This window comes from Setaria italica, chromosome VIII (assembly GCF_000263155.2).
Source record: "Setaria italica strain Yugu1 chromosome VIII, Setaria_italica_v2.0, whole genome shotgun sequence".
Taxonomy (NCBI): Eukaryota; Viridiplantae; Streptophyta; class Magnoliopsida; order Poales; family Poaceae; genus Setaria; species Setaria italica.
The window spans coordinates 38,069,489-38,080,347 of record NC_028457.1 but is presented as its reverse complement, the minus strand read 5'-3'; the positions used below and the strand labels follow the sequence as shown (position 1 = coordinate 38,080,347).

Here is a 10,859-nt window from a genome sequence, read left to right as displayed (position 1 = left end):
TGGTCACCGAGATGAATACATTTGGTTTCAGACACCTGCACCGAGCACCACCATCATGGCAGTGGCCACAGCTTCCAAAAAAATTGACTCTGACAAGGATATATATTGTCAGCAGATCCAGAGATGAGGAGAAGAAGAAAATTGTGGGGATGCTGCTTGATGAAGCTAGCAACATGGATCTCATGGATGGTCCTTCCTATTATTGGTATGGGTGGTATGGGAAAGACCACCACCCTGGTGCAACTCATTTACAATGACCCTGCAATCATTTGAAGACAAGTGATACTTTTGGCTGATATATCCTTCCATTCTTTCAGACTTGTCTTGGTATTCAACACAGAGACAAGGGTTTTTGCAGCCAAAGGAGAACCAGCAAATCTGTCAACAATCATATCAACAATGTCATCTAGCTCTTCAATGTTTGGTTTTTGCAAATTGAATGCTCTACTCTGGACTATTTCCATCAAATGTTTGGGACTCAATTTCTCGATAGTATAGGCTTCAGCTACACCCATTTTCATAATTTGAGCTACTTCTGCATCATGAGTTGTTGTCAGTACTGCACTGCCCTTGCCACCTTGCTTAAGGCAGGACATCGGTTTTCCCCACTTAGCCTCATCCCTATTCCATACATCATCTAACACAATGAGGTACCTCTTTCCAGTTATTATACCCTGGAGCTCCTTCAATGCTTTTTCATGATCTTTGTCACTGGTCTGGCAGATATTGCTTGCAATGGTGCCATCAAAATCATCATACACACAACACCACCTCCGAAGCACAATGTGCTTCTCGATTAAAGGGTCATTGTAAATGAGTTGCAAGATCCGTCAACCGGAGGGGGGGGATTCCCACCTGAATTTCACTAAAGGGCCTTGGGTTGTACAATATTTTCAGCAACATAAAACACGAGTTACAACCGGAGTACAACACGAGAGAGAAACAAAAACACATTCACATATACACTTCAAATTGACAAGCCATCATTCAAGCCGAAAGAACCACCACCGTTCGCCAATTAGAGTCACCACTAAACAACATACTCGTCGGGTTCGTCGTGGCCATTGCACATCCAGTCCACCTCTTGTAACTACGTCGTTCCAGTGTCACCCTCCATCTGAGAACCAGGCTAATGGAATGGGAACTAAAGGTGGCAGGAGGTGCGCAAACCAAAACTCATCGGACATGATGATATCCCTTAAAGCTGATGGTAACACCATTCAGCGCACATCCAAGCTCCACTTATCGCCATCCAACGCCGTACAAGGGGAGGAAGCCTCGAGGGGAATGGCAATAGAGGTGGAAACACCATCCGGCATAAGATTTGATGGCACCATCAACAATGAGACAGTCGATGGAGTAGAGGCGCCATATGGGGAACACTTACGTAACCACGACGGAGGTCAACAACCATTAGCCGCTAGATCAAAGAAGTGTGATGTGGAATGAGAAGCACCAAAACCATTAGCGGTTGTGAGTGGTAGCACGAGGGGATCTCCGAGACGATGCCTTCACTAAAGTGGTGCACATAGCCCCAATAGGGAGTTGTCGTTGTCAAGATTTGCGGATCAAGACTCTAGACTAGTAAATTTCTTTTATGCGCGTAAGGCTTCGGATGGTGGCGTGGGAGACACGGGTTTAGACTGGTTCGGGCAAAGGGAGGCCCTACGTCCAATATCGAGGCTGCTCGCGTTACCCACGCGGGGTTCTGTAGTAGGGGTTACAGATGGGTGAGAGAGGGAACTGATCCCAGGTCTCTTGAGTGTGCTTGTGCTCTAAGGGAGTGTGAGAGTGTACTGTTGGCTTCAAAAAAAAAGTCCCCGTCTCAGGATCCCCGGTCCTCCTTTTATAGCACAAGGGGGAGCTCGGGGTTACAGTCGAACCGGGCGTCCGGAGAAGAGGTAGAAAGGATAAGCCAAGTAGAAAAATAATACAAGGGGAGGGTCCCTAGGCCGCCGCTCTTGCTCCGGCCCACGGTCCCTGTCAGCGCGTCCGGCGAGGGAGAACGATTCCTTCCAGATCTTGTCGATAATCTCCCTGGGCGCCGTCGCCGTCGAGCGTGATGATGAGCCCCAGCCCCGGCATCCGTGCCCATCGGGGAGGAAGTCCGATTCTATTGCCCCGCCGATTACCGCAAGACCCGGACGTCGCATCCCTAAAACTGTCGTTGGGAGCACGGGGCGTGAGAGCGAGCGATGCGCCCTCCTGTGCCGTTCGGCGCAGCTCATGAGTACTCTGTGGCGAGTCAGAAGGAGCCGCGGCCACTGCAGCTCACGCCGCACGGCCGCGCACCGGTATTCGGGACCGATTACGTTGGGGACGCTGCTCCCTTTTGGCTTGACAGGGCCGCGGCACATTTATGGCGAGGTCAATAGGGGGACCCACGGGATCATCATCCTGATCCTCCAGTCCACGCCCGAGGCGGATATTCGTCTTGTGGTCCCGAGTGAGTCCGACCCCCGCGCCAAGGGTCGGGCGAGGCGGAATTTCTGTGGTGGGGGTTGGGCAAGGCGGAGTTTAGTCTTCGAGGGGTCGGGAGCGTCCGACCCTGGGACTCCGGGTCGGGCGAGGCGGAGCGTGGCCTCTCCCTTTCATATTGGGCTGACGGCAGTTTTGCCACCCCAGATGGGCCTGGGCCTTTAAGTTCTGTTGAGTTCGTGGGCTGGGGGAGATCATTGATATTTCCCCCCAACAGTAGCCCCCGAGCCTATGGTGGAGCAGGAATGCTCCTCCAGAGGCTGCAGTGGTTGCCAGTACGGGATCCTCTTTGTTTGACCCGGGGTGGAGGAGCTGTTCGGATGGTGTTGACCGAAGAGTCCGACTGGACAACTCATCCTGTGCGCTACTTGGCGCTGGGGACACCTGGTCGTTTCCTTTCGTCCGAGAACCTTAAGTTAGGACCATCCGCATAGCCTTAGGTTGCGAGGCTAGCCCCCGAGCCCCCGCGCGTCGCAGGGGACCGATCGGAGGTTGGGTCGACTTTTGTTCATTCACCCTCAAGCATCCGTTCGCTAGGACGGAGGGGGTGAGCCGTGCCACGCTATCCTCGTCAGACGAACCGTGGTGCTCTTGGAGCTACTAACGGGTTGATTCAAGTGGGATCCCGGTCCCCGTTCGGGGGGGTCCGGCTCGGGCCAGGCTGGTGGCGTACCCCAGGCTCCAGCCGGCCAGTTCATATAGTTCCCGAGTCCATTCGGTCGGATCTGGGGGCTCGTTGCCTTTCCTCGTGGAAAAAACCATGAACTTTGGTGCCGGTCTGGACTCGAATGTGAGCTTGAGACGCCCGGGGCCGTCGCGCGCCCGGGTCACGGTCGCTAGTGGACCCGTCCCTTCTCACCCCTCGCTCGTGGGCATCCTGAGGCGGCTGTCGAACCCGTAGTGGGCCAGCCTTCGAACCTCTGGATCATAATGGGCCGTAGGGGCGTTTCCAGCCCCGTATCCCTTATTACCTTTCGGTGGGCCTTGGGCTGAATCGGGGCGGATGTTGCGTCTTGGGCCGAACGTGGGGACATTGCGTGCGCGTCTTCTGGGAGGCGGAGTTATGGAGGGCACCGACCCGCGAATCGAGGAGAAGAGGATGTCTCTGCGGCCGATCGTGCGCGCGGTTTATGAAAAGAAAGTGGGCTTTGACGGGGGCGTACCTGGCGCCGCATCGCTGGTTCCGCCTGCTGCTTTCAAGTCTTTTCGCCTTCCAAACTCGCCCTCAGCTCATCCGCGCCCGCTTCATCTTTCTCCGCTCAGAGCTACGCCCTTTCTCCCCATCCCCGTCGAGTTCTTTCCTCCTTCGGCGATGGGATCCTGGGGGATTTCCCACTTCAACTCCTCGCGTGCCGAAGGTCTGGTGAGGAAAGGCCTCTTCTGCGAGAGGACGGAGGTGGGCGAGTGGGAGCTGCCGGGGTCGGAGCAGGTGCCGACGCCTCCAGCCGGCTACGTCGTCTCCTTCGCCCACTTCCACGAGCGGGGGTTCGCGACTCCGCCGAGCTGCTTCTTCCGCGGGCTCCTCCATTACTACGGGCTCGAGCTGCAGCACCTCAACCCCAACGGGATCCAGCATATCGCGGCGTTCGTCGCACTATGCGAGGGGTTCATGGGCATTGAGCCCAATTTCTCGCTGTGGAAGTACTTTTTCACGGTCAGCTTGTACCAGAAGATGGAGAGGAGGGGGAACCAGCAGCGGTCACCCCCGGTGCCGATCGGGTGCGCCGGGATCCACCTCCGCCATACTCGCTCCAAGGAGTACATGGCGATGAAGACCGCGGCGTCCCACAAGGGGTGGCACAACCAGTGGTTCTATGTGAAGAACTACTTGAACTCCCCCCTACCGGAGTTCACCGGCCGCACCATCGACGTGGCGCCGTAGGTGTGGGCGTACGGATCGGTCGAGAAGGAGAAGAAGCGGATCCTCGACCTGCTGCAGGCCGTCGAGCAATTGATGAGGAGAGGGCTTACCGGCGCCGGGGTCATCGGGGCGTACCATGCCCGGCGGGTGGCGCCGCTGATGCTCCGGGCTCGTTCGCTCGCCAACATGACTCCGGGCGCGTCGACCGAGGGTACCGTCCTGGCGACGGGTGCGCTCACCGCCTCCGAGATCCGACAACGGATTCGGGAGGCATTGGAGGACAAGGACGCCGACTACCCGGTGCCCGGGCACCCGCCGATGCACCCGGACGAGGGCTTCATCGACTTGGTAAGGAATTCGCGCGCCGACCTCCTTTTTTTTTCATGTTCGTCGCTCTGACGCGGGGTCATTTTGTGTTTGTAGGGCATGCTGACCCGGGTTGTGGACTCGCACCCGCCGGTGCCGGAGGACGCCGATCGGCGGCTGCAAAATCGTCTCCTTGCAGAAGAGCAGAAGCGCCGCAAGGACAAGGAGACGGCGAAAAAGAAGAAGAAGGCCGCCAAGGAGTTCCAACAGCGGCGGCGAGGGCAGGTCGTGTCGGACGACGATGACGACGACGATGATGACGATGAGGAGGAAGGTGAGGAGGATGATGATGAGGAGGAAGAGCTTGCCTTATCCCCTCGGTCGGGCGCGCTCGTTATTCGGGAGGCGCGCCCGCAAACGGCCGTGAGGGGTGAAGCGGGCGGACCGTCCGCCCGGGGCTTGGTTTCGCAAGGCTCCGGGGCCATGCCCCAGGGATCGGCGTGGGGCGCCCCCCAGGAGTCAGCGCAGAGCGCCCCCCAGGGGTCGGCGCGGGGCCCCCCCCAGGAGTCGGCGCAGAGCGTCCCCCAGGGGTCGGCGCGGGGCGCCCCCCAGGAGCCGGCGCGGGGCGCTCCCCGGAGGTCTATGGAGCCCGCCCCCGCCGTCGTGCCTGCAGCCCAAGAGCAGAGGAGCGGCGATAAGCGGCCGCTGCCGGATGCCCCAGGGTCGGCGTCCGGCTCGGAGGCGAAGCGCGCGCGTCGTCCTTGCTCCGGAGGAATGTGAGTTGGATTTCCTCGTGAACCTCACTCCTTTCCCCACCTTGCGTTTGTTTCCGCTGACATTTGTTTGTTGTTTCGCAGTGCCACCCCCCGTGGTCTCGTTTTTCAACTGGCACCCAAAAAGGCCCTGCGTGTGTTGTCCGCCTGTGCTTAGCGGACCGCGGCCCCGCCCGCGGCGAGCGGCGGGGTCCCCGGTGAGGTCGCGGGTCCCATCGCGGGAGCGGTTCCCGTGACGGCGACCGATGTAGTGGTGGCGCCATCGGGCGTGGGAAAGGGCGTGGACCCCGCTCCACCTTCCGCTTCTTTGGTCAAGCCTTCGTTGTAGAGCGTCGTTCCCCCGGGCCCTCAAGCCGGGGAGGTGATCGACCTCGACGCCGACGAGGCGGAGGGAACGGCGGCGATGGGGACAGGGACGGATGTCCCTGCAGCCGCGACGGGGACAGCGATGGCGACAGAGGAGGGAGGGCCTGCCTCCGCGGCCGCGGTGGAGGAGGCGGCGGTGACGGAGGCGGGGACCTCCGCCCCGGAGGTCCCGACGGAGGTGGCACCGACTGCGGAGGCGGAGGTGCCCGCTCGAGGGGCTCCGGCAGTGGCGGAGGAGCCTCCCTCGGCGGTTGTGGTGGAGGGTGAGGTGGCTGCGGGGATACTTGTTCCGCCGCCTGCGTCGGAGGCGGTGGCGCCGTCGGGCGGGCCCGCGGTGGCCCCGACGGCGACGGGTGCGCAGGCGCCGGGACCGTCGGCGAACCCGACGGCTTCCGGGGTGATGGAGCCTGCTTCGACGACGGCGTCGGGATCAGCTCCCGCCTCGGTCTTGGCCGCTACCGTTCCCAGAGCGTGGAGAGGGTTTTTCCTGCGTTGGACGTCCCGTGAGGACCCGCCGAGGCACCTCTTCACCCTGGATGACGCCGCGGAGTGGCGCAAGTGGCAGGCGGTGCAGGGCAGCCTCGCCAACGCCCGCGCGGCTCTGTCCTCGGTGCTGGGGGAGTTGGACAACGTCGTCCTCCCTGCTAGCCAGGTACGTTACCTCTCCTGTTGGTGATTGTCCCTTTTCTCGTTGCCTTGCCCCTGATGGTGCACTGCTTTGTAGGCTCTCCAAGAATGCAGTCGGGGGAAATCTGATTTCCTCCGGCTGGAGCGGGGGCTCTGGGAGCGCTTCAACTTGGAGAGGGAGCGAACCAGGGAGCTGTCCATGCAGATTGCTACCGCCCAGCAGGTCATCATCGATCTACAAAGGCGCGAGCAAGCGGCGCAGGAGGACGTGCGGCAGTCGGAGGCCAAGCTCCAAGCCATCGTCGAGAAGGCCCGCCTTGATGCCGAGGAGCTCGGATGGCTGAGGGGGGATCTTGATGCCCTTCAGAAGACCGTCGAGCGCATCCGGTGTGAGCGGCAAAAGGCCTGGTAGGAGCGGGATTCCGAGGCGGCCCGGAAGAACGAGGCGGAGAAGATGGCGGCTGAGCTTGGCGCGGAGGTCGGTCAGCTCCGGGCACAAGTGCAAGAGCTCCAGACCGCTGTGTCCCAGGGGGCCGATCGGGAGCGTGAGCTGAAGGCCCGGTCCGACGGTGAGACTCCTTTTCGTTTCTGTGTCTCCGTGGTGTTGCGGTGATTTCTGACTTGGTGGGTCTTTCCGGGTGGTTCTTGCAGACGAAATCGCCAAGCTGAGGGAGCTACTCGACGCGGAGCGTGGTGAGCACGGCGCCCTGCGGGATGCGGTCTGCATCGTCTGCGACGGACTCGGCGTGGTCCAGGGGGAGGGGTCGAGCTCGCTGACGGCTCGTGTCCTCGGGATGTACCGCCGGGCCTGCGAGATCGCCGTGGATGCACTCCACACCGGCGTGCGGCGAGCCTTCGGGGTCTTCGGCTCCCATTATTCTGGCATCAACTTCGCCGGATGAGCGGAGGATACGCCGCCGGCTACTCCGAGGCCGAGCTAGATGAGATCGACGCGTCGGTGTTCAACCCGGCGGAGGCCCTGGCGAAACTCTTAGAGGATGAGGCTGTCCCTCCCGAAGATCCCCAGCGAGCTAACTGTATCGGGCTGGCGCCCCAGATGTAAATACATTAGTTTCAGACTTGTTTTGTGATGGCCATAGAGGCCTTTTCTATAAATTGTCGTAAAAAAGTTCTTGATTCCCGTTCTTGTTTTTAGGACTTGGAAAGTTTAGAGTGCGTTGTCGGGCATGTCAGTAAGCTTTGATGAGCGAGGGCACCGTAGCCGCTGGAGCGTAGGTTTTTTCGCAGTCCGATCAATCTTGCCTGAACACCGTTCGTGCACTCTCTCCTTTTTATGCCCAAAAGTTCAGAAAGGGGGGCTCGGTTCGGAAGGAAAAATGTTTTTTAGATGGTGCCAAGTGGCTTGAGCCGGAGCCCCCGATAGCCCCCGAGGGATATGCGACCCTGGAGCGAAGCCAGGGTCGGATATCTCTGAGCTCGACGGAAAAAGCTAGAATAGAATTGGCTTGAAATTCCTTTTTCCGCAAAAAGAAATCTTCGAATTTACAGAAAAGTTTATGTACAGAACTTGGAAATGAAAACTAGGGGTAGAAACGCCTTAGCTGTTCTATGTTCCAAGCATTGCCGAAGATCTGCCCGTCGGGGGTCGCTAGCTTGTAGGTGCCTGGCCGTAGTACTTGCGCGACGATGAAAGGACCTTCCCACGGGGGAGTCAGCTTGTGCCGACCCCTGTTGTCCTGGATGAGACGGAGCACCAGGTCGCCAACGTTGAAGGCTCGGCCTTGCACCTTGCAGCTGTGGTAACGTCGTAGGGCCTGCTGGTATTTGGCCGAGTGCAGCAGGGCCACGTCGCGCGCCTCGTCGAGCTGATCTTGTGCGTCTTCGAGCGATGCCTAGTTCCCTTGTTTGTCATACGCCTTGACCCTCGGCAACCCGTATTCCAGGTCGGTGGGCAGGATAGCCTCGGACCCGTAGACCATGAAGAACGGGGTGAAGCCAGTCGCCCGACTGGGGGTTGTCCTCAGGCTCCAAAGGACTGCGGGAATCTCGGCGACCCACCGTCCGCCAAACTTTCTGAGGCAGTCAAAGATCCGTGGCTTGAGTCCCTGGAGTATCATGCCGTTGGCTCGCTCGACTTGCCCGTTCGTGCGGGGGTGTGCCACGGCCGACCAGTCTACCCGGATGTGGTGGTCGTCGTAGAACTGGAGAAATTTCTTCCTGGTGAACTGCGTGCCGTTGTCGGTGATGATGGACTTGGGGATTCCGAAGTGATGGATGATGTCGGTGAAGAACTGCACCGCCTGCTCAGATTTGATTTGCGCGACCGGTCTCGCTTCGATCCACTTAGAGAACTTGTCGATGGCGACAAGTAGGTGGGTGAAGCCCCCGGGCGCTTTCTTGAAGGGCCCGACGAGATCCAGCCCCCAGACTGCGAACGGCCATGTGATGGGGATGGTCTGGAGCGCCTGCGCGGGCAGATGGGTTTGGCGCGCAAAGAACTGGCAGCCCTCACAGGTGCGGACTACTTGGGTGGCGTCGGCGACCGCCGTCGGCCAGTAGAAATCTTGCCGGAAGGCGTTACCAACGAGGGTTCTTGGCGTAGCGTGGTGGCCGCAGGCTCCGGCGTGGATGTCCTGGATCAGTGCCTTTCCCTGTTCGATCGGGATGCAGCGCTGGAGGATGTTGGTGTGGCTTCTCTTGTAGAGCTCCTGATCGATAACGGTGAAGGATTTGGCGCGACGCGCGATCCTACGGGCCTCCGTTTTGTTCGCCGGGAGCGTGTCGCGGACGAGGTAATCGAGGTATGGGGCTCTCCAGTCGGCTGGGGGGTCGGACCCCACCGCGGGGTCTGCCACGATTTCCATGACCATGGGGCCGGAGGGGTCGGCTTCCGAGGCTGAGTCGGGCGAAGCGATGCCGACCCCGTCGGGGCTGGCGTCAGGGCCTGGGACGGGTGGCGCGTCGCCGACCTCCCCTAGGTCAGGGCCCGATCCCGGGGCCGGTGGCGCTTCGCCGACCCCCGTCGGTTCTGGGTAACGGATTGAAAGCTTGAACTGGTCGCTGACGAAGACGCCATCGGGGACGGGCATTCGGCCGGATGCTGCCTTCGCCAGCTCGTCGGCGGCTTCGTTGAAGCGCCTTGCGACGTGGTTGAGCTCCAGCCTGTCGAACTTGTCTTCAAGCTTGCGAACCTCGTTGCAGTAGGCTGCCATCTTGGGGTCGTGGCAGCTCCACTCCTTCATGACTTGTTCAACGACTTGTTGGGAGTCGCCCCGGATGTCTAGCCGACGGATGCCCAGCTCGATGGCGATGCGAAGCCCGTTTAGGAGGGCCTCGTACTCGGCGACATTGTTGGACGCACGAAAGTGGAGGCGGATCATGTACCTGATGCGCACGCCTAGAGGAGAGACGAAGACGAGGCCTGCTCCGGCGCGGGCCCTCATCAATGACCCATCGAAGTACATTGTCCAGTACTCCTGCTTCTCCGGCGCCGATGGCGTTTGGATCTCCGTCCACTCTGCTATGAAATCGGCGAGTACCTGGGACTTGATGGTGGTGCGGGGGGCGTAGGTGATGCCCTGGTCCATGAGCTCGAGCGCCCACTTCACGATCCGTCCCATGGGGTCCTGGTTCCGGATCACTTCGCCTAGTGGGAACGACGAAACGACCATTACCGGGTGGGAGGTGAAGTAGTGGCGCAGCTTCCTCTTCGTGATGAGGACGGCGTAGATGAGCTTCTAGATCTGCGGGTAGCGTGCCTTGGACTCGGACAAGACTTCGCTGACGAAGTACACCGGGCGTTGCACCTTGAGAGCGTGCCCCTCCTCTTCTCGTTCCACCACTAAGGTCGCGCTAACCACCTGGGTGGTCGCCGCGATGTAGAGCAAGAGGGGCTCGCCGTCGATCGGCGGGACCAGGATCGGGGCCTTCGTCAAGAGGTCCTTGAGTCGGTCAAGTGCCTCCTGGGCCTCGTCGGTCCATTCGAAGCGGTCAGTCTTCTTTAGGAGTCGATAGAGAGGAAGCCCCCGTTCGCCAAGGCGCGAGATGAAGCAGCTCAGGGCCGCCAAGCATCCCGTGACGCGCTGGACTCCCTTTATGTTTCGGATTGGCCCCATGTCGCTGATGGCCGCTATCTTCTCCGGATTGGCTTCGATGCCACGCACGGAGACGATGAAACCTAGCAGCATGCCCCTTGGAACTCCGAAAATGCATTTTTCGGGATTGAGCTTAATACGCTTACCCCTCAGCCTTTCGAAGGCTAGCTCGAGGTAAGGGACGAGCTGGTCGCCCCTCTTGGATTTGACTACGATATCATCAACGTAAGCCTCAACGGTCCGCCCGATGAGGTCCCCGAAACATTTCAGCATGCATCGCTGGAATGTAGCCCCCGCGTTTTTTAGGCCGAATGGCATCTTAACGTAGCAGTAGGGGCCGAAGGGGGTGATGAAAGAGGTAGCGAGCTGGTCGGATTCTTTCATCGCGATCTG

The 10,859-nt window shown here is 59.8% G+C and overlaps 1 protein-coding gene across 1 annotated transcript; it reads right to left on the bottom strand.

The window, feature by feature from the left end:
* Positions 1 to 248: 248 nt before the first annotated feature.
* Positions 249 to 2,085, bottom strand: LOC111258359 (putative disease resistance protein RGA4). Its single transcript, XM_022829577.1, has 2 exons — positions 2,008 to 2,085; positions 249 to 788 (listed from the first exon to the last, which is right to left on the bottom strand). The coding sequence occupies exons 1-2, from the start codon at positions 2,083 to 2,085 to the stop codon at positions 249 to 251; spliced, it is 618 nt and encodes a 205-aa protein (XP_022685312.1).
* Positions 2,086 to 10,859: the final 8,774 nt, after the last annotated feature.